Here is a 22,447-nt window from a genome sequence, read left to right as displayed (position 1 = left end):
CAAAAATAAATAAAAACATTTAAAAAAATTTTTTTAATAAAAAAAGGAATAAAAAGCCTTATCAAACTCAACACCCAAAAAACAAATAATCCAGTGAAGAAATGGGCAAAAGACATGAATAGACACTTCTCCAAAGATATCCAGATGGCCAAGCGACACATGAAAAAATGCTCAACATCACTCATCATCAGGAAAATACAAATCAAAACTACAATGAGATGCCACCTTACACCTGTCAGAATGGCTAACATTAACAACTCAGGCAACAACAGATGTTGGCGAGGATGCGGAGAAAGAGGATCTCTTTTGCATTGCTGGTGGGAATGCAAGCTGGTGCAGCCACTCTGGAAAACAGTATGGAGGTTCCTCAAAAAACTAAAAATAGAACTACCCTACGACCCAGCAATTGCACTACTAGGCATTTATCCACAGGGATACAGGTGTGCTGTTTCGAAGGGACACATGCACCCCCATGTTTATAGCAGCACTATCAACAATAGCCGAAGTATGGGAAGAGCCCAACTGTCCATCGATGGATGAACGGATAAAGAAGATATGGTATATATATGTATATATACAATAGAGTATTACTCTGCGATCAAAAAGAACGAAATCTTGCCATTTGCAACTACGTGGATGGAACTGGAGGGTATTATTCTAAGTGAAAGTAATCAGTCAGAAAAAGACAAAAATCATATGAATTCACTCATATGAGGACTTTAAGAGACAAAACAGTTGAACAAAAAGGAAGGGAAACAAAAATTATATAAAAACAGGGAAGGGGACAAAACAGAAGAGACTCACAAATATGGAGAACTGAGGGTTACTGGAAGGGCTGTGGGAGGGGGTATGGGCTAAATGGGGAAGGGGCATTAAGGAATCTACTCCTGAAATCATTGTTGCACTATATGCTAACTAATTTGGATGTAAATTTTAAAAAATAAAAAATAAAATTAAAAAAAAAAAAGAATGTAAAGCCACACACATGCGACAAACCACAGACTGAGAGAAATAACTGACAAAAGACTTGTACCCAGAATACAGAAGAATCTATACTTAAAATTTAGTAAGAAAACAAACTTATTTGGGGCATCGGGGTGGCTCAGTCAGTTACATTTCCAACTTTGGCTCAGGTCATGATCTCATGGTTTGTTAGTTCGAGCCCTGCAGCAGGCTCTCTGCTGAGTCAGCACAGAGCCCACTTCAGAAACTCTGTCCCCCACTCTCTCTGTCCCTCCCCTGCTCATGCGTATGCACTCATGCACTCTCTCTCTCTCTCAAAATTAAACATTAAAAAAAAGAATAAAAAGAAAACAAACATGAATAAAACATCTGAATAGACACTTCACCAAAGAAAATATGCAGATAGCAAATAAACACATTAAAAGATGCTCAATATTATTAGACGTTAGGGAAATGGAAAAGTAAAATCACAGCTGATACTACACATCTATTAGCAATGCTAAAGTAAAAAATAACTGAGCATACCAAAAATTAGAACTTTCCATACATTGCCAGTGGGAATACAAAATAGCACAGCCACTTTGGGAAACAGATAAGCAATTTCTTAGAAAAACACACACTTACCATATAACCCAACAATCACATTATTAGGTATCTACTCAAGAGCAATGAAAACTTACATTAATTAAAAATCTCTATGTGAACGTTCACAGTAGCTTTTATGGCCTCATGGCCCAACGGTAGCATGTGTGACTGCATAGTAGCTTTAAAACCCACATGTCCTTCAACTGGTGAATGGATCAATAAATTACGGTACATCACTGCAATGGAATACTATTCAGTAATAAAAATGAATAAGCTACTAATAGATGCACTATCATGGACAAATGTTGCTATTTATAGACTGTGTCCCCACCAAAATTCATATGCTGAAACTCTAATGCCCAATGTGAAGGTATTAGGCATAGGGCCTTTGAGATGCGTTTAGGTCATAGGGTAGAACACTCATGAAAGAGATTATGGCTTTCGTAAGAGCTCCCCACCCTACCACCACCACAGAGCTACCTTGCCCCTTTCACCATGGGAAGTTACAGTGAAAAGATGGCTGTCCATGAACACAGAAGTGTGTCCTCACCAGACACCAAAACTGCTGACACCTTGATCTTGGACTTACTTCCCAGCCTCCACAGAAGTAAATTTCTGTTGTTTCCAAGCCACCCAGTTTATGGTATTTTTGTTAGAGCAGCCTGAACAGACTAGGACAAATGTCAAATGCAGTATGTGAAGTGAAAGAAGCCAGACAAAGACTATACAATTCCATTTATATAGCATTCTGGAAAAAGCAACACTAGCAATAAAAAACAGTTCAATGGTTGCCCAAGACTGACTACAAGGGCATAAAGAAATGTGGGCGGTGATGAAGCTGTTCTATATCATGATCTTGGTAGTGATGGTGATATGCCTATGTTTGTTAAAACACACAAAGATACACACCAAGAAAAACATAAATGTTACTGTACGTAAATTATCTCAGGGTGCCTGGGTGGCTCAGTCGGTTAAGCGTCTGACTTCAGCTCGGGTCATGATCTCGCAGTTCCGTAAGTTTGAACCCCATATTGGGCTCTGTGCTGATAGCTCGGAGCCTGAAACCTGCTTCAGATTCTGTGCGTGTCTCTGTCTGTCTGTCTGTCTGTCTGTCTCTCTCTCTGCCCCTCCCCCACTCACGTTCTCTTTCTCTAAGAATAAACGTTAAAAAAAATTTTTTTAACTTACCTCAATAAGAAAAACTGAAGGTAAATACCAAAAAACTAGAAATATAACTTTCAAACAAGCTGAGGAAAACAAAGAAAACTATCTAACAGAAGGCACAAACAGCCAACCACCATAAATAGAAACAATAAAATAGTAGAAACATGTCTAAATATACCAGCAATCGTAACGAATATAGATGAACTCACCTGTTAAAAGATACTCTCAAAATGAATAAGCCAAATCCAGTTGTATGCTTAAAAGACAGACCTAAAACAAAATAACATCGAATATAAAATTAATTAAAATAAAGGCATGTTAAAACCAAGCATGATTTCATGAAGCCATAGCTTAGGGACATCTTCAAGACAGAGAGATCTGTACAGCTGACCCTTGAACACAGGTTCCAACTACGCGGGCCCATTTTTATGCAGATTTCTTCCAATAATTATAGAACTGTAAATGTATTTTCTCTTAAACTTTCTTAATATTTTCTCCAGCTTCCTTTACTGTAAAAATACAGTATATACAGTACACAAAATATGTGCTAATTGACTACTTCTGTTATTGGCAAAGCTTGTGGTCAGCAGTAAGTTAATGGTAGCTAATTACAGGGGAGTCAAAAGTTACAAGCAGATTTTCAACTAGGTGGGGGTCAGCATCCCTAATCCCAGCTCTGTTCAGGAGTCAATTGTACTTACATAACCTGATTCCAAAGTGCCATTTGATTGCATCTGTTGTCATATTTTTTAACCTCAAAAATTAAGCCAGATCCATGGGTCTTAGGTATGCTCATTCAGTAAGTTACCTATTTCCTCCACTAAAATTTAAACACGACAGCACTGGCAGATGGGCCTAGTATAATTTGCAAAGGTGTTGTATTAATGTAATGATAGTCATTAAGTAAACGGAAATCAGGACAAAGAGTACTTTCAGTTGAGTTACAAATTAAGTGAATTATCAAGCATAAATGCCACAATTACAATTAAGTTGTTTGCAGAATGTTCTGTACTATAAATCACTCTGGGTACAGTATACATCCCTAAAATTATTACAGTACATGCAGCCATATAACACAAATGGCACGTTCTAGCTGAACCTGTTAAATAACAGGAGATAATTTTATGGCTACTTCTAGGAGAAGGAAGGAAAAAATGGGAAAGGAAGAAAGATGGCCTGGCTGTGAATTGAAAAGGTCAAGGCTGGACAGGAAATGAAATGAACAAGGATGAATTTCAGAGACATCAATCCTGGATCCCAGTAGGTACAACTATATAAACAGAGATAAAGATAAAGGTTTGCTGAAAATAAAAGTTAAAACCTATCTGTAAGAGGTTTAGCTTTTTTCAAAATACTTTTACATCTGTAGTATTACCTAAATCTCAAAATAACATGATAGAGTAAGTTCTGTCATCTAGTTAAGTGAATAAAACTGAAGCTTGAAGATTAAGACATATTAAGATCATGTATCAAAGCAGGCCCAGAACTAGAACATAAGTTCTTTTTATTTCCGTTCTTATGCCTTTTGCTAGACCCTGTTGATTTATGTGAAAAGGGAAAGTATAGCCAGTCCCTCATTTATATACAAAATCCCACTTACAAATAAAACACATAAAAAAAGTCATTCTATAAGAGCACTATACTGCTGTTATAATGAACAGACTTTTTTCAGATCGCATTTAAGTAATAAGTTCCTCTAGTGCATTATAAATTATTTCACGTACAAAGTCAAGTGAAAGAAAAACTTAACATCACCCACTGCATCTATCTTTATGACAGCTTTAAAACAACAGTGCCATGGTTAAGTAATACTTTTCCTTTGCTATAACTACTAAAATACCACATAAAACAATTTCAAAATTTTTAAAATTACAAACTGATATTTTAAGTCTTATGTATCCATTTATTTTTTTCATTTTTTTCCTTATTTCAAACACGTACCTCCTTGTTAGTGTTGTTGAACATGGCAAGCGACAAACTCCTTTTAAATGACAGTTGGGACAAATTCTGAGAAACACAGCTCAGTGAACCACAACTAAATTGTTCTATTAATGTGTGACAGTCCTAATTAATAATTCTCTCCAAGTACTATCCTCTAGGATTTAAATCTCCACTTCTCAAGCTAATTGACATACTATAATTTTATAATAATGTTACCATACTAGGCAAAGAAAAAAATTCTGATTAAAACCCTAAAAGATAACCAAGACATATATAAAACGCAAGTAAATGTGATGAGATACTTAACCCTGTGCAAGCATTCAAACATAGCTAAATTCCAATATTTTACCAAAAAGTCAAGAACTTTGGGGAAAAACTGCTAAATAAACATTTGTTACACAGAATTCATTTAAAAGCAAAGTAAGTGTAGGGTATACTAATCAGAAACATGGATGTAGTTCCCCCCCCAACTGCATATTATCATAATTGTAATAAGAAGAGGATTCTATATATAATAGGATTTTTTCCTACATGTTAGAAATTTTTATTTAAAAATTTAATTAAATGGAAAAAGTATTATCATGTGGAATCTACATGATGAAGTTTACACTGGGTTTCAATAACTGAGCCTCTTCATAATTTAATAAATTGTATTACTTGCATCTACTTCTTTAGAGAATTCTTAAGGTTTTCCTTCCTCTCTTTCTGGAGAAATTGAGTAATCACAGTCACTGCAGGTAGAAACAACTTAGAGGGGAGGTGTGAGCTAGGGAGCACAATTTCCCAACCACTCAGACACAAAAGAACAGCCCGTGATCCTCATGAACATCACTGTCCAAGAAAAGAAAAACATGGAAAGGTATGTTTCTTAAATTGTACATTAAGAATGTGCATACCATATGATCACTTCTTTTTCTCTCCAAAATGAATCTTAAGAAAGTAATCAGAAAGGACAGACTTAAGTGCTAGAGTGTTTATCATTCATTGTATTTGTATAGGGTGGAAAAAAACAGAAATAATCTAAATGTTCAACAATGGCGGGGGGAGAAGCAGGAATTAAATACACTACACTGGATCCATGAAATAGGTTATAGTCTTTAAAAAAATTTCTACAGGTCTGTTTAAAAACATGAAAATATGTTCATATTTTATTAAGAAAAAGGCCAGGTATAAAACTATATATATATACATACATGTATGTATATATATCTTAATCCCTGTTAATTTTATAATCATGAAAAAATGTTTTCTAAAAAGCTGACTTTATACTCTCTGAACTTGACTAAACACAATAATCTACATTCAAGTTCTTGACTGCAGGAACTGACCAGGAAAGAACAGAGTAGGAAAATCCTATCGTACATCACAAAGACTTAAGCATCTTTGATGTATAAGTTAATTTTCAGTCAGCCTCACCTATTCCCTTTTTTAAAAAAAATATAACAAACGGCAGAAGTACCATCCTTTTGGACACATGTGGCATTTAACCAACAGCTGAGACTTACAAGCACTAACAAATGTTGAAATCATAACTACTCCATGTTTACACTAGCTTCATCTAAAAAATAAAAGTGTCTTAAAACTCATTAAGGGTAACTTTAAAATTCTGAGAAGATATTCTCTGAAAATTAGGGGGGGAAATTATATTTAATGACTGAAATCAGAAGTTATCAGTGGAGCTGTTCGTAGATCTTCCATAACCTACTGTAAGGAAAAGAGAATAGGAAAAGAGAATTCCACCTCTGCTATGTGACCTCAGACATATTCCTTAACTTCTCAGTCTTAAGTTTTCTTATCCATAAAATAGATAACCACAACTTACTCGCAGGACTGTAGTAAGCTTTAAACTGCCAGCACAAGGTAGGGCACATAGCTGGGAACCTTAGGAAATAGTACTTGTATTTTAAATAATCATCCAGCTGGCTAGTGTACAATCTGAATTATATGAGTTCATCTAAAGTAAACCCCAAGGCTAAGTAATACTAGCTCTGAATTCACTGGGAGTTCAAAATGACCATAAAATTATACAAGATAGGGGCCAGTGATGTATCCACCTTGATGGGTACTTTGGCAAGGACTTGCTAAAGTCCTTGAATGAGCAAAAGTACAACACAGTAGTTTGGTTGAAAACAATAGAGGATGAAAAACTGGTGGAAAGAGACTTTCCTGTTCAAGAGCAAACTAATAGTTAAAACAGATAAAGAGGAAACACATGGAAAAAGAAGAAAAAAACTCCATTCGGGCAATACTATCTAGGAAAGGTAAGTAACAGCTTTCACCAGTTAAGGTCCAGTCAGAAGACAGTGAAACTGGGAGAAGGAAGTTCTTAGATAGGGCTGTTTAATTTGCATTCCTGCTCACCACTCTTCACGTTATCAGGGTAGAAACTAATAATTACACCAGAAATACTAGCTTGAAAGAAAGTATCGTTAGTACAGTACCCCTATATGTCCCTTTAAGTGTTAGTGAAATGTCCCAGGTTTTAAGGCAGTCAATTAAATACTGCAAATTCTGACTGGCAGATGAAATCTCTATAAAACAAGTGTTCTCAACCCCTACATACATGCATCAATTCATGGTTGAATAATAAAGATCTGAACCATATAATATAAAACCAAAATGTGAACTAAGTTTTACCCTCCCAACAAGGCTCTTCGTGAAGATACATTCATCATGGAGGAAGGCGTTTAAAAAAATTACATGGCCACTGAAAGAGACCTTCTCTATAAACTCCACAATCGCAGACACTATGCTTTTAACAGTATTTAACTATCCTCCTAGCCAGTAAATGTTCATGCTTCATGAAGTCCTCGGCTCCTCCAGCAAGAGTTTCTTCCTCATTAGGCTACTGAAAGATCATGGATGAATGCAATCATACCAAAAAAGGTGCTGGTTACATCCATTCTGCAAATTATTCAAGAGGGAAATCAAGTTACAGTAAGATGTTACGGCACATTTCATCACGACAAAATACACATATATGTATTCTGCAAATGATGGAGTTAAAATTATATGTAAATCACAACATCTTTATGCTTCGACGCCTACTTGGGGTTGTGGGTGAAGGCTGGAGAGTAGAAGAGTGAGGATGTGGCGACTGGCTACTACCAGGCCAGGCGATTTCCCAGGGTCGTCACCAATTCGAAATGACCTTAAGAGCCTTAACAAAAGCAGTCATCAAAGCTTGGCACAAGGGCCTTAGAAGTAACCGAACACAAAGCAAGCGCAAACTTGAATACGCCAGATCTGTGACATATTTGAGGAGGAGGTTTTGGGGGTTTTAATCACTGCGGAACACCGCCACTCACTCGGTCGGAGCTTTAAACAGCTGCAAGAAACAGAACGCGGACGTCTACAACTTATTGTGCGAATCGCATTCATTTTAGGGGATAGAATGTAATACTTCCAGCAAATTTTCCACAAACTGCAGCGACGACACTACCGAATACTTTTCTCACAGGTCCCATTTAACAAAAATCGGGGGAAAGGAAGAACAGAGCGGGGAAAAAAGAATGGTCTCGTCAGAAAGCCTGTGAAGACGCCTGGGATCTCCGGGAGCGCTGGCGGGGAGTCGGAAGCAAAGAGGACCAGTTCTCCGGGACTCCGAGGCCGCCCGGCCGCAGGCAAGCGGACCGGCACGCGTTTCCTGGGTTCCCGTCCGAGCCGACAGCGGGCCGCGAACCGCCAGCAGGCACCCGACCCGGGCCGCTCCGGACGGGCGCTGCGGCCCGTTACAAACAGCGGGTTTCCGCCGCGGGGGCTGGCGGCGGGCGGGCTGCACTCACCGCCGCGCAGCCCGCCCGGCAGCCCGCAGCCCGGGCGAGAACGGGAGTGCTGGGTGGGAGGGAGACGCGAGTGTGGACTGTGGAAACGGGGGCATTCGTCTGGGCCTAGCACCGACCTGGGCGTCCGCCTTCCTCTCGCGCAACAGCGGTCCCTGGGCCGCGCGACTGTGAGAACAGGAACCGCTACGGTGCGCGCCCTAATCCTTTTTTGCCTCTTCCCGCCCGATTTGCCGCGCGCTCACACCCCTCCTCCAAACCTAAAAGACTCCGTAGGCCCCGAAAACGCCCCTTCCCCGCCCCCTCCCTGTGCGCGTGAACGAGGTAGCCTTCAGTTCTCGCGAGAGGTTCCCCCCCCCCCCCCCTCTGCCTCTAGTGAGTGCGCGAACGAGAAAGGAGGAGGGCGCTCCAGGCGAAAGCACTGCAGACGCCATTATTCCCTGTTTCTCTGCTGCTGCAACCTCGACGTCTTGCCTACGTCCCGCTTTTTTGCGGCCTATAGGTAATTGGGGTTTTCGGCGCTAGGGTATTATAGATTCAGGCAGGGGTTTGGCCTCCCTAAAGATTGCGTTGACTTCTCCCAAGCCCGGCTTTTCTCGGGCCCTTAGCGGCCTCACAACCTGAAGGGAGGCGCCGGCGCGAGGCGTGGCGTCGCCTCCTTCGGCGCCTTGATTGACGCGGCCTTGAGCCAATCGCTTTGCCCTCGCGCCACCGCTGAAGCCCGGGCAACCAATTGGGCTCGGCGGCGGGGTAGGAGAGCGCGGGGAGGCGGGGGAAGGCGGCGGGGGCCTGCGCTCGTTCTCTGTCTAGCTGTGACCGGCTGAGGCGGCGCGGCGGCACAGGGACGGCGGCCTCGCGCGGTGAGGAACGGGGCAGGGCGAACGGTGCGTGGGGGCGAGGATCGGAGACCAAGTTTGCCGCTTGAGGGAGGCGTTTGGGGGCTGCTTGGTGGTTGGCCGCTTCTCAGAAGGGAACGTTGCCCGCTTTCCCCTCCCCCCCACCTCCGCCATTTCCCTGAGCGCGTATCCGCAGTCCGCGTCGTGGTGCTAGAGGCTGCGGGGGGGAATTGCGAGGCAACTGCCTGTAGGATGATCTGTAGTTTTGCAGGCTTGAAATCAGGCATCTTGTGTAGGAAGAGGCGGCCGGCGGGCGGGACCTGAGGGCGGTGGAGAATGCCGCCGCTCTCTTTGTGTGGGGCCCCCCGCACTTCGGCCCTCCCGGCCCCAGGCTCGGAGCTGGAGCGGGGGAGATGGGACGGTCGAGGCTGCCTCCGTTGCTTTGTCTCTCCCGCGGTGGGGGGAGGGTGCGGGGGATGAGATCTCGGGACCGCGTGGTGGGTGGGGGAGGGGGTCCGCGCTCGGCTCCGCCTAGTAGCACGTAGTCGCCATTACGCGGGCCGCCATTTCCTGTCGGGTCCGGGTGAGGAGCGGCGCGGCGCTTCTGGTCTCGCCTTCGGCTTAGTCGACTCCTGTTACTCGGCCGTTGCGGATCCCCGGTATCGTGCGGGGCGGCGGGGGGGAGCATGTTTGCGTTCGGCTAGTCGCGCCCGTTTTAGTGGTTTTCACGGTCTGAGGAACGGTGACTGAAAGATTTGACCGATGAACCGCGGCAACGTTTTTATCTGAATTTTCCAGCATACTCCAACGCTTAGCTGAAGGATGGGCCGTAAGGATAGCGTTTCAGTTAGTCGTTAAAAGAGAAGCTTATCGACAAATGTTATGGAAGAATGAAAGGCATAAAACGTATCCTCGAGTGTTAGCTTTAGGCTGTCTGGCAGAAGCCACTTGACTATTTCTTTTCTGCTAGTCCTGTGAGGGCTGGTGAAAGGCGACTTGCGGTCCTATCACGCTGACATTAAATAATTGTTACGATGCAGAGAGTTTTAACCTAACTTCAATTATTTCTATGGGGCCAGTATTAGCGTTCTGGGGTTCCATTAGCTGTATTTGAGTAATAGAGCAGTGCTGGCGGTTTGGGTCTGCTCCCTATAAGGTTTTTTTTTTAAGATTTAATTTTCCGGTATTTTGACCTGATTGTTGGATATAGCTTGAATTTGCCTTCGCTTGTAAACTTTAGAGAGTTCAGAGAATGGCCTTTCAAGTCAGCAATGGGAAGAGACCCACGAGCAATTTAAAATTCCAGTATAATCAATTTTGTGTACCTATAAATTTATACCTTTGGGGACAAAATTGAGAGTCTGAGCTTATTACAGGTCTTTGTCGTTTCTGTATTTATTGTATAAAACCATTAGTTGCCGTGGTGGGACTCAGTCCAATGGCTAAAAATTCGTGGTTTCCCTTTTGCAAAAAAATCAGAGTCCTTTGGTTACTTTTTTTTCCTAAGGCTTACACTCACTTGAGAGTGTAAGACCCTAAAACAAGTTATAGAAAGAGCTCTTTAGTTTATTTGTATTCAGATCACTGTTCATTAGTATTTAGTAATGAGGAACCAAAAAGCAAAACTGATTTATGTTGGTTTTTATAGGCTACTGCAGCACTAGGGTGTCAGTTGGTCCCGCCCAGAACACTTCAGTTCTGCTCTGCAAGGATATATAATACCTGGTACGTTCTAGAAGCAGAGTCATTTCTTTGCCTTTTCTTTTATTTAGCGAGACACAAAGCTTACTTTCCAATAAACCAAATGTACTAGCCTCTTTATTTTTCAACAGATTGGTGTGTCCATTTAATTCAAGAAAATGGAAACTGAACAGCCAGAGGAAACCTTCCCCAACACTGAAACCAATGGTGAATTTGGTGAGAACACATTTTTAGCAATTTTTGTGTTTTCTATTCTGTTTCATTATTTAGAACGGTTTAGTGTGACATCCCTGTCAGTTTTCTTCTACTTAGGAACTATATGCAACTGTCTTTTGTGTTGTTGACGGTAAACTTAAGATAAAGACAACAAAAAATATTTTTCTTTGCGTTTTACAACTTTCAATCTCTTGAATTATTTTGTCCCTTTCATTGTTTTGTGTTTAGAAAGAGTTTTTTGGAAGGGAACGTGCTTTGATTCATAATTAAAAGTTAGAATCTGAGCGGCTTTGGCCTTTTCAGTTAGCAACAAATCTCCAAACAGAACGGAGTTGCTTTCTCTGTCCTGTGGGTTAAAACTAAAATGTAATTGGATTAAAGGGGCTTTTTCTTGTTGATAACTGGTGCTTTCTTTGACATCTGAACTGTTAATTTCTAGGTAAACGCCCTGCAGAAGATATGGAAGAGGAGCAAGCTTTTAAAAGATCTAGAAACACTGATGAGATGGTTGAACTACGTATTCTGCTTCAGAGCAAGGTATAAATTTTACTCTTGAAAATCTTAAAGTAGTTCTTACTAAAGTAGAAATTAAAATAAGTTCTGGTTTGGCCCTCTGGGAAGCATCCTGAGCCTTACAGATTAAGGAATGTAAAAGATGTGTGTGGCTCTTTTTAAACAGATTGGTAAACCGTGTTATTTGGATGACAATTAAAATGAAAGCCCTTAATACAGTGACGCTATGAGTAAAAGTAGGAGAAAGGGTATAGGTGATGATTAAAGCATTAATGGATTAAAGATTACACCTTGATTGCATTGTGGGGAAAATATCCTAGCTGGCAGTTGACTTGATGGGCATTATCACATCACAATGTGAAGGTACCTAGTGTATTTAAATTACCTTTTTCGGAATGATACCATAAAGTTAATCAGTACATAATTTTCACGCTCTGTATTTTTGGCATGCTTAATATTGCAAAGCTGTCTTAGTGTTTTCATCCCCAAAACTCAATAGACTCTCGATTTTTTTTTTTTTTTCATGATTTTGATTTTGATACCCAGATAGATTTTCAGCTCTATAACCAAAAAGGGGAGGTTAGAGTTTTGTTAGGGTTTTTGTTTTTTGTGGGGGTGGAAGGGTTTGGTTGCAGTTTTAAAAGCATAGGAAGACCTGTTGATATAAGGGAAAGTAAATTTCTTGTGTTTATGTCTTCTCCAGAATGCTGGGGCAGTGATTGGAAAAGGAGGCAAGAATATTAAGGCTCTCCGTACAGACGTAAGTATTAAAGAGTTTAAACTACACAAGCAGCTTCAATTTATGTGTTTGTAGGAATTTAAAGATTTGCATCATAGAAATCATTCAATAGTCTAGATACAAGCCATTTGTAATAATTGAATACATAGTTGATTTCAAGGTTTGCCATTCCTGATATAACAAAGCACAGATTGAGTTTGGGGAGGGGGGATCTGTATTAAACCTCTTCCCTTTCTGATAACTTTACACCAAATTATTCACTTCAAGATAACATTTTAATTAGAAATAACGACAGTGTAAAAACCCTTAATTGCACTAGTTACTGTGTGTGAATCAATTACAGTATTACAAAAACCATTGCAGGTGGCTGATTAAACTCCGAAATTTTTATTTTTTAATCGTCCATCTGTTTAACAGCTTGCACATGGAGCACAAAGAGATTAATGTTGAGGTTGCATGATTTAAATATGGGTAAAGAATAGACGCTTAATCTTATAATTGGGAAACCATTTGTCAATGCCAATGATTTGTTTGAGTCTTCATATTTTATAGTGGGTTGACTCTTGTGATTAGACACATTAAATGTTGGTATCACCAGAAGCGAGCATATTTATAGGACTTGGCTACACCAAAATTCCTAAATTTTTTTCTCGTAGTGTACACACTCTTAATGTTTCTTTGCTAAAGTTGAGGCAAATAATAACTTTGTGTTGAATACTTATTTGATAGTATTTCATTTCTCTCTTGGTCGCAGATCTTTGTATGTTCCTCCTGTAAACTGAACTTGAAAATTTGTTTTAAATTTTACAAACTTGCCTGCTAGGATCTAGGAATGCGTTTTAAACCTCCAGGAAACCAAACTGGTCTTTTAAGAGATAGGGTTTTTGGTGGTGTGGGAATTTTTGTTTTGTCTTTTACAAACCTCTCTCCTCTTAATCCAGATGTTCTATATAATTATCTGGGTTATCAATTTCCCCATTTCCTCAAGAATTTTAGTAAACTGAGTCATGACAGGTTTTGTGTCTACCCTCATGAGCCAGCCTGCTACTGAAACATCGTTTGTTAAAAAGAAAAAAAAAATAGCTAGTACCATCATTTAAGGTCCTTAAATGTTAAGCCACAGTCAGATTTAGAGAAGTCCATTATTGTGTTAGTCTTCAGAACAACTTAAGCTTGTTTCATTAATTGAGAGTATGAGTATAGTTTGTATTAAATTAAAATTTATTGCTTTTCCCCCTTTTCCCTCTCCTTGTTTTTTTGGCCATATATCTCCGTTGCCCATGTACTGGATCGACTTACCCCTGCGTTGCCCACCATGACGTTGGCCCATCCGCCCCTGAACGCCCATGTGAAAACCCTGGTTGGCTATGCCCAAAAATGTGCTCGTTGCCAAACGGGTACCATACTTGACAACTTCTGATTGAATGCCCATGCCCAATGCCAACATCCACGAACGCCAATGACCAATGCAGTACAATGCCAGTGTTTCAGTCCCAGACAGCAGTGGCCCCGAGCGGTATGTCCCAACAGTTTATGCCTCACTGCCTGATTAGAAAGAGAGAAATGTATTTTATTACCTGCCTTTTATATAATTAAATAGTATCCCCTTTAGACGGTGTATTGTTTTTCAAGTTTCTGTCTTATTTTCCCCATTAAGTCTTTTTGTCACTGAACTTTTACCGTGAGTTGCCCACCCAAACGATCCACTAATTTTATTTCGATGGAAGGAGCACAGCTTCAAGTGTTGCATATTTGCTGCATTGTAAATCAAATTGTTACCAAAATAGTCTCTCGCTCTGTCTTTGTGGCCCACCTTGCTTCCCAACATTGCCTGTTCATAATTTTTTCTGATGAAATGCTAACTCTGGTTCACTTTCCTTCACTTCTCATTTGTGTTGTCTTTGTTTTGTCTCGCATTTGTATTTGTTTTCTTGCAGAGCCCATTAGTGATCTAATTTCTAACTGGTATCCATAACCTTACTCCAGATATAATGTTCACCACTTGCATATTCCCCCACTTTTGCCTAAGAGAAGGTGTGCCAGTTTTACCAATGTAACAGCGAGGGTATCCTTAATTAACTTAGTGGTGGCGGGGAACATAAATATTCAACTCTGCTTCAGTTCTGGTCAATTTATTGCCCACTTAATCTGAGCCCTTCCAAGAGCCCATTCTCTCTGTCTCTCTGCAAGTCTCCTAATATTGTTATCATGTCTGTATTGGGCATAAAACAAAATGCATGTGAAAAACCTATAAATAGGCTACTTTAAATGGGGAGATTAAATAATTGTATGTTACTTCTCTGTGAAAGTTTGTATGACTACTGATGATGAACACAAAACTCATTTTTTCTTTTCCACCTTTTTTGTACTATCTGGTATTTGTGATGTTTGACAGCATATTGAGTATCAGTGCTGATATTGAAACAATTGGAGAAATTCTGAAGAAAATCATCCCTACCTTGGAAGAGGTAGGCTCTCTTTTTTTTAATGTATTTGGCAATTTGAGGGGGGAATATTTAAAATGTTTTATTGGGGCTTAATAGGGGAGGTGGAGAGACAGTGGCTGTGACAGTTTGTAGCAGCGACATATAAACTGCTACATAATGTGCATGGTTACTACTCCATGTGTGTGTTTTAAAATGTAATCTGGAAAAAAAAATGTAGTCTGGCCACTCCAGAGTAAATACGAACTACCTGTGGTCTTGCATATGGGTGTAGCACATATTTTATGGGCTCTAGTCCTAGAAGAGGTGTTTTTTAAGGTAGAATATTGATTGGGGGGGGCTGTGTTGGAAAGGACTGTGTTAGATTTTTTTAATTTTATATATTCATGTGTTTATTGGATATATAGAAAAAAAGTTACTCTTTGATTCTTAAGAATTTAATGGTATAGATATGAAATATGTTGTAGTAGCTTTACCAATATATGCGACAATAGCCTGATCACACTAGACACTTAACCTATTACTCTTATTTTTCTACTTTCAGGGCCTGCAGTTGCCATCACCCACTGCAACCAGCCAGCTCCCGCTCGAATCTGATGCTGTGGAATGCTTAAATGTATGTCATAGTGCCATTGAACCCCACTGAAGTATGGAGCCTGGCCCATAGGATCAATTTTATTTTTAACATAGTGTACTTATCCCGTCTCTATAGAAAAAGGCTTAAAAACAAGAGAAATGAATGGTCTTACAACTCACTGTTGACCCTGCTCCATGCTGCAGTGGGAATTAACTACATTTGCAAAGTGCTTTGCAGTCATTTTTATTATGGTGTTATTTGAATGTTAATAATAATTTTGTGGTAACAGCGACATGCTAAATGGCTGCAGTGTGGGTATGGTGTTGCAGGACCTGAAAATAAAATAGTTTTTTAAGGTGGTGCAGAATGTCCTTTTTGGGCCTGGCTATTGAGGATAATAAGCACATAACTGGTAAAGTTATTGAAATATAAATTCAGGTTGCTCACTGCAACAGTATATTGTCATGCTTATAGCAGATAAGTGTGTATTGGGGATTCTTTGATTTGGGACTAAAATCTTATAACTCTCCCTCTGCAGTACCAACACTATAAAGGAAGCGACTTTGACTGCGAGTTGAGACTGTTGATTCATCAGAGTCTGGCAGGAGGCATTATTGGGGTCAAAGGTGCTAAAATCAAAGAACTTCGAGAGGTAAAGGCACTGTTTGTTTTCTTCTACTGTATACTAGAGAATAGTTGTTCATACACAGTTGGATCAGTGGACTTCTCTCCTTCCCCCACTTGACCTCCCTCCCTAAGATTCCTTATCACTTCTTTGTTCATGTAGTTTGCTTTTAAAATACAATGGCCTGGACATGCTTGGGCGAGTTTTTTGTCAAAATTTTTATACACTGGCAAGGTCCTAGAGCTATTTAACAGGGTTTTTATATGGTCAGGTGGGGGGGGGGGGGTACTGAATATGAATGCAAATTTCTCTGAACCTAGGATTTTTTTTTTTTTTTGGTGTATTTCATGTATTTTTAAATGTTTTCTAATTAATGCTTCCCTTTACTATATACTTATTCCAGAACACACAGACAACAATCAAGCTTTTCCAGGAATGCTGTCCTCATTCCACTGACAGAGTCGTTCTTATTGGAGGAAAACCTGATAGGGTTGTAGAGTGCATCAAGATCATCCTTGATCTTATTTCGGAGGTACTTCATTTACATTCAATTCTGTGCAACAAATTTTTATTCTAAAGTAGTGTCACAATGTTTAGACAAAGGGCTTTTGTCTTATGCCTTTACCCATTGGGGTTTTCTTGTTTTTTGGATATTTTAATGTAAAAGTTTTTTGAGATGGTGGTTATTTGATTATTGGTGAGAATTTTAATAATTTTTGGTCCTTCAAGTAGTTTTTATAGTACTAGTACTACGTTGCATAGCTTCCCAACTGACGTCCTTCAGCATGAGTTAGAGGCTTACCCAGGATACTGATCCCTTCAGCCCTTGAGATGTTTTTTTTTTTTCCTTTAAAGACCCCATTGTGAAATGTGTGGGTGGGGTTTTGTGTTCTCTTCCTTGAGATCTGAGGGTAAAAGCCTGCTGCTTCTTCCCCCACAAGCCAGTAAAATTTTCAGACTCACCAAAAATACTGCTTTTTTTTAAAATACTTTCTTTCCTCCTATTAACCTTTTGCCTGATTGCTTTCTCCTGTCCCAAGTACCTCCCCGGAGAAATAAGGGACTTGAAATGTTTGGCTTGTTAACATTTAGTATGAAACAAGTTTCTTTTCCTTGTTCTTTTCTCTAACGTTGCTACATTTTTGTTTTAGTCTCCCATCAAAGGACGTGCACAGCCTTACGATCCCAATTTTTACGATGAAACCTACGATTATGGTGGTTTTACAATGATGTTTGATGACCGCCGTGGACGTCCTGTGGGATTTCCCATGCGGGGGAGAGGCGGTTTTGATAGAATGCCTCCTGGTCGGGGTGGGCGTCCTATGCCTCCATCTAGAAGAGATTATGACGACATGAGCCCTCGTCGAGGACCTCCTCCGCCGCCTCCTGGACGAGGTGGCCGGGGTGGTAGCAGAGCTCGGAATCTTCCTCTTCCTCCTCCGCCACCACCTAGAGGGGGGTAAGTTTATTACATCCACACAGTTAACTTACAACCGGCTACATTTGATGGGTAGATAGATTTTTGTTGTGTGTGACGTGTACTGAGATTACAACACGTACTGTGCTTACAGAGATCTAATGGCCTATGACAGAAGAGGAAGACCTGGAGACCGCTATGACGGCATGGTAAGAACTCTTCATTTATCATCAATGTATATGTGAGGGCCTGTAAAGGGTTTTAAAGTCAAGTAGTTGACAGTTTGTTGAAGATGATTGTTAATTGAAAAGCTTGCTTTACCGGTAGACTTGGTAGATAACTAGTTAAATCATTGTCAGTTGTTTGTTGAAATATTAAGACTTTTTTGAGCCATTTTTGTTTCCCCACAATGTATGATTGGTGCTAATAAATATTTGAGTGAAGTGAAATAAAAATGAACCTTATAAAATGGCTGAAATATATAGTCCAGGTTATATTAACAAGTTCTATCTCCGACACAGGTTGGTTTCAGTGCTGATGAAACTTGGGACTCTGCGATAGATACATGGAGCCCATCAGAATGGCAAATGGCATATGAACCACAGGTTGAGTATCATGGGTGTTTGCATTCATGTCAATAATAACTTAAAATGTTTACCTCCTTGCCAGTAAGTGTTTTTCCCTCCTGTAATGTGTTTGTTTTTGTGCTATGTACCTGAAGTGTTTTCTTCCCCAAGGATTGTCTTCTAAAACCTAGGGAGAATATGGGAGGACTCTAGTTTCCTAAACTAAGATTTTAGGAATATTAAAATACCTGAAGGGTAGTTTTGAAGGCAAAGTAATTTTTTATTTTTTCTTTCCATTTTTAGGGTGGCTCCGGATATGGTAAGTTTTTTCCTTTGTGAAATCAAAACATTATTTCATGCTTTCTAAATGAACTTAATGCTCATTATTTAAATCAGATTATTCCTATGCAGGGGGTCGTGGCTCATATGGTGATCTTGGTGGACCTATTATTACTACACAAGTAACTATTCCCAAAGATGTGAGTATTCTTTGAATTCTTACATTCTTGTAATGTTAACAAGGAACGTTTAATGAGTCTTTTTCTTTAGTGTCCTGACTTTTAATAAAAGGTCTTAATAAAAATACTGTATTTTAGGATTAAAATTGTGTTTTACAGACTTCAGTGAGGTGTCTTTCTCCGGCTTGAGTCTTGCACTGTTTTTAAAAGCTGAGGGTTTTGAAGCCCTTGATTTGTTTATTAAAGGAAGTGTTGATGTGTGCTGTGTAAATAACATTATAATTCAAACCTTGATTGGTTAGAGGGCCTTAAGTAATCTTAGAATAAACTGTGCAAAGTTAGTACTCTTGATATTCATTGAAAATACAGGTAATGTGGTTACTTTGAAAGTATATCATAAACACTTGTTTTTAAAATCTTTTCAGTTGGCTGGATCTATTATTGGCAAAGGTGGTCAGCGGATTAAACAAATCCGTCATGAGTCAGGAGCTTCGATCAAAATTGATGAACCTTTAGAAGGGTCCGAAGATCGGATCATTACCATTACAGGAACACAGGACCAGATACAGAATGCACAGTATTTGCTGCAGAACAGGTCAGTTTGAGTTTAGCTTTGTGCTAGCCTAGTACATACTAAAACTTTAAAAAGCCTTCTTCTCAATTGATTTTTCTTTTAGAAGCCATGGTGTCTCAACCTTTTGGGGACCTAACTTCTAAACATTCTAATAGCTTTGCTTTAATTTTCTTCTGCTTTCTTACTAAAAATGAAGACATTCAATACTAATCTTGCTGGAAGAAGCCTTAACCAAGCAAACTTCTCATTTCTCTGGTGAAAACTGCTGCCAAAACCACTTGTTATAAATTATACAGAGCCTGTAGAAAATGTAGAAGATTCAGTGGATGTTGGTCTAGTTCTGTGTGGAAGACTAGTGATTTTGTTGTTTTTAGATAACTAAATCGACAACAAATCACAGTCTGCCATATGGCACAGGCCATGCCTCTACAGGACAAATGATTGGTGCTGTAAAACGCAGCATTTCACACCTTACTGGCATTTCTTTGTCTTCTCTACCAAATATTAACAACTTTTAATTTCATTTTCCTAATTCTGCTCTACTAATGTCTGATTTACTATTAATCATTTTTCTTGAATTTTACATTGCTCTAATTTTGTAATTGCTAATGTTTTAATTCTTCTAATTGTAATGGACATGTTTATCATTTTAATTTAGCATTGAAATTGTCTTAATGTTGATTAAGATGTTACGAACAAAAATTCTAATTCGTACTTTTTTTTCTTTTCTTTTATAGTGTGAAGCAGTATGCAGATGTTGAAGGATTCTAATGCAAGATATTTTTTCTTTTTTATAGTGTGAAGCAGTATTCTGGAAAGTTTTTCTAAGACTAGTGAAGAACTGAAGGAGTCCTGCATCTTTTTTTTTTTATCTGCTTCTGTTTAAAAAGCCAACATTCCTCTGCTTCATAGGTGTTCTGCATTTGAGGTGTAGTGAAATCTTTGCTGTTCACCAGATGTAATGTTTTAGTTCCTTACAAACAGGGTGGGGGGGGGAAGGGCGTGCAAAAACTAACATTGAAATTTTGAAACAGCAGCAGAGTGAGTGAATTTTAATTTTTGTTCATTGTTGGTGGTTTAAAGGAAAAATATTCCCCCCATGTAATTATTGTGAACACTTTGCTTTGTGGTCACTGTAACATTTTGGGGGGTGGGACAGGGAGGAAAAGTAACAATAATAGTCCATATGTCCCTGGCATCTATTCAGAGCAGTGTGCAGAATGTAATGCTCTTTTGTAAGAAACGTTTTATGATTTTTAAAATAAATTTAGTGAACCTATTTTTGGTGGTCATTTTTTTTAAGACAGTCATTTTTCAAATGGCTGGATTCCCAAACCCACCCCAAACTAAACACTAAGTTTGATTTTCAGCTCCTCTGTTGGATATAAATAAATGCATCTCTTCTTGGACTTAGGCATAATATCTTGGCAAATTCCATTCTGGTGATTTCTTGATGATTTGAAAGTCCATTGCTTGGAAAGAAATTTTGTCATACACATTCATGCTTATAATAAGCTGGGGATTTTTTGTTTGTTTTTGCAAATGCTTGCCCCTACTCTGCAACAGTTTTCTATGTTAGTAATTGTGAAGGAGAACCGAGGTGGGGAGCAATACTACAAATTCAGTAATGGTTTAAATATATGCCAGAAGCCTAATGGCAACAAGTTTTATTAATCAGAATAATACTTGGTTATGGAAGTGACTGATGCTAAATAAATTCTTATTATTTTTTATTAGATAATTTCTCACCTATAGACAAACTGTCAGCCTGCTAGTGTCTATTAGTTAAACTTTGTAAAATATATATATATTCTTGTTTTTCCATTGTATGCAAACTGAAGGAAAAAGATGTACCATTTCTCTGTTGTATGTTGGATTATGTAGGAAATGTTTGTGAACAATTCAAAAAAAAAAAAAAACGATGAAAAAAGTTCCTGTGGATGTTTTGTGTAGTATCTTGGCATTTGTACTGATAGTTAAAAGTTCACTTCCAAATAAATAAAACTCCCATAATGCTAGATTTGATGTGTGCCCAATTTGAACAAGGGTTGATTGACTACCTGTAAAATTTGTTCAAACGTTCCTCTTGTAAGGAAATACAGTAATCTTAAATTATATTTTTTTTGTGTGAAGTGTGTTTCTAGCATTTATAAATGAAGTCTGGCAGGGGTGGTAAATATAAAATCCCAGTGATTAAGCTCTTAATTTGTTAAAAGGGGGAGTCTAGCATAATGAGAGCTGAGTCATGATTATTCAGTTGTACAGATCTTCCTATTCTCAACACTGCCTACGAGAAATTTTAGATTTCTTAGGTTTTTATCTTTAAAATAGCTCTAGTTTGATGATTGAAAATGCTGACAGATAATGTAACAACTGCCTTACTATGTATGGTTCCTGGCTCATAAATTCCTAAAAATTTCTATTAACCTCCGACTGTCTAGAAAGCATGAGAACAGTTCAAGTCTACAGAGAATAATCAAGGATGCAATTCTGCTTTTATAGGTTTAGGAAAAAAGACTTGGACATATAGATGAAGTAGGGGGGTTTTCTGGAGTATACATTAAGTAGTACGTGCATGCAAGCATCATTTAAAGGCAGAATTTCATTCCTTTTTTAGTTTGGAGAGGAATTGAGTATTCCCTTGATAACTGAAATAAGTGTCAAAACAAAACATCATTTAAAACTACTGAATGCTACATGTGTAGTTTCCCAAAAGGAGAAATTAGGCTGTATTGCCACATGGGTGTTACTTAAGCATCCCCCTTGGGTATTTTAAGTATGGGTGATTGATGCTGAGTTGTTTAGGGTAGTACAACCTTCTGTTGAAATGAGCCCTTCCCCTACAGAAAAATTGACAGGTGCTACTTAGTCAAATTGTTAGTCTTACTGGAGGAGGACATCCCTGGAGAACACTGGCTTTCAGAGCACTCATTGGTCATTCAAAAGTTACTCCTGGATTATTAGTGTGAAAGGGTTTTAACTTTTGCCTTTTACAAAGAATTCTGACCTTGAACCTATAAACCTACCAAAAAATTAAATAGATGAGAGAATATCTGCCATTGGAAAGTTGGATGTGCCACTTGGGAAGGGAGAGGTCTTTTGTGTTGCCACATATTTGTAAATGGTGTTGGAATATGGGCTAGAAATTGAGTTAGGTTGAGAAATTTATCAGAAGTAAACATGAAGCTTAAAATTCCCTTAAATGGAACGTTGAACCAATTTTATAAGAAGTGACTAGTACATACGCTGATTTGTTAAAGCTTTAAAAATTTAAACATGAGATTCCTAAAATGTTTTCAACTTAACATTTTGAAAGTTACTACCAAAATGCCAACAAACGTTGGAA

The 22,447-nt window shown here is 39.0% G+C and overlaps 2 protein-coding genes across 12 annotated transcripts in view; one reads left to right on the top strand and one right to left on the bottom strand.

Moving 5' to 3' along the window:
• Positions 1–8,748, bottom strand: part of RMI1 (RecQ mediated genome instability 1) — a 28,534-nt gene extending 19,786 nt beyond the window's left edge. For 2 of the 3 annotated variants that reach the window (XM_086685093.1, XM_086685095.1), the window contains exons 1-2: positions 8,555–8,730; positions 2,922–2,982 (exon numbers count right to left, since the gene is read on the bottom strand). The gene's annotated coding sequence lies outside the window, so the exon portion shown is untranslated. Of the gene's footprint in view, positions 1–2,921; positions 2,983–8,554 lie in introns of all 3 variants that reach the window. The other variant, XR_015243486.1, reaches the window with a different exon arrangement.
• Positions 8,749–8,781: 33 nt separating this feature from the next.
• HNRNPK (heterogeneous nuclear ribonucleoprotein K) lies at positions 8,782–20,380 on the top strand. 9 transcript variants are annotated; one of them, XM_086685102.1, is made up of 17 exons: positions 8,784–8,937; positions 10,920–10,996; positions 11,104–11,188; positions 11,628–11,725; positions 12,405–12,461; positions 13,913–13,956; positions 14,836–14,908; positions 15,429–15,500; positions 16,000–16,113; positions 16,490–16,618; positions 17,238–17,545; positions 17,658–17,712; positions 18,025–18,108; positions 18,373–18,388; positions 18,466–18,548; positions 18,953–19,122; positions 19,899–20,380. In XM_086685102.1, the coding sequence occupies exons 3-17, from the start codon at positions 11,131–11,133 to the stop codon at positions 19,927–19,929; spliced, it is 1,392 nt and encodes a 463-aa protein (XP_086541228.1). In that variant the 5' UTR covers positions 8,784–8,937; positions 10,920–10,996; positions 11,104–11,130; the 3' UTR covers positions 19,930–20,380. The 9 variants fall into 9 exon arrangements, with proteins under 9 accessions (XP_086541225.1, XP_086541228.1, XP_086541222.1 ...); XM_086685096.1 differs by having other exon boundaries at positions 19,839–20,380; XM_086685097.1 differs by lacking the exon at positions 8,784–8,937 and adding an exon at positions 9,195–9,295 and having other exon boundaries at positions 19,839–20,380.
• The last annotated feature ends 2,067 nt before the right edge of the window (positions 20,381–22,447 follow it).

This window comes from Puma concolor, chromosome D4 (assembly GCF_028749965.1).
Source record: "Puma concolor isolate L17-30 chromosome D4, mPumCon1.1.hap2, whole genome shotgun sequence".
Classification (NCBI taxonomy): Eukaryota; Metazoa; Chordata; class Mammalia; order Carnivora; family Felidae; genus Puma; species Puma concolor.
Note: the sequence above shows the minus strand (reverse complement) of the source record. Positions and strands in the feature narration are given on the sequence as shown.

Coding starts and splice junctions, on each gene's coding strand:
- HNRNPK (XM_086685099.1), top strand. CDS start 11,131: ATGGAAACTGAACAGCCAGAGGAAACCTTCCCCAACACTGAAACCAAT. Junction 17,546..17,657: donor CCGCCACCACCTAGAGGGGG/GTAAGTTTATTA, acceptor CTGTGCTTACAG/AGATCTAATGGCCTATGACA. Junction 19,123..19,838: donor CAGTATTTGCTGCAGAACAG/GTCAGTTTGAGT, acceptor TTTCTTTTATAG/TGTGAAGCAGTATGCAGATG.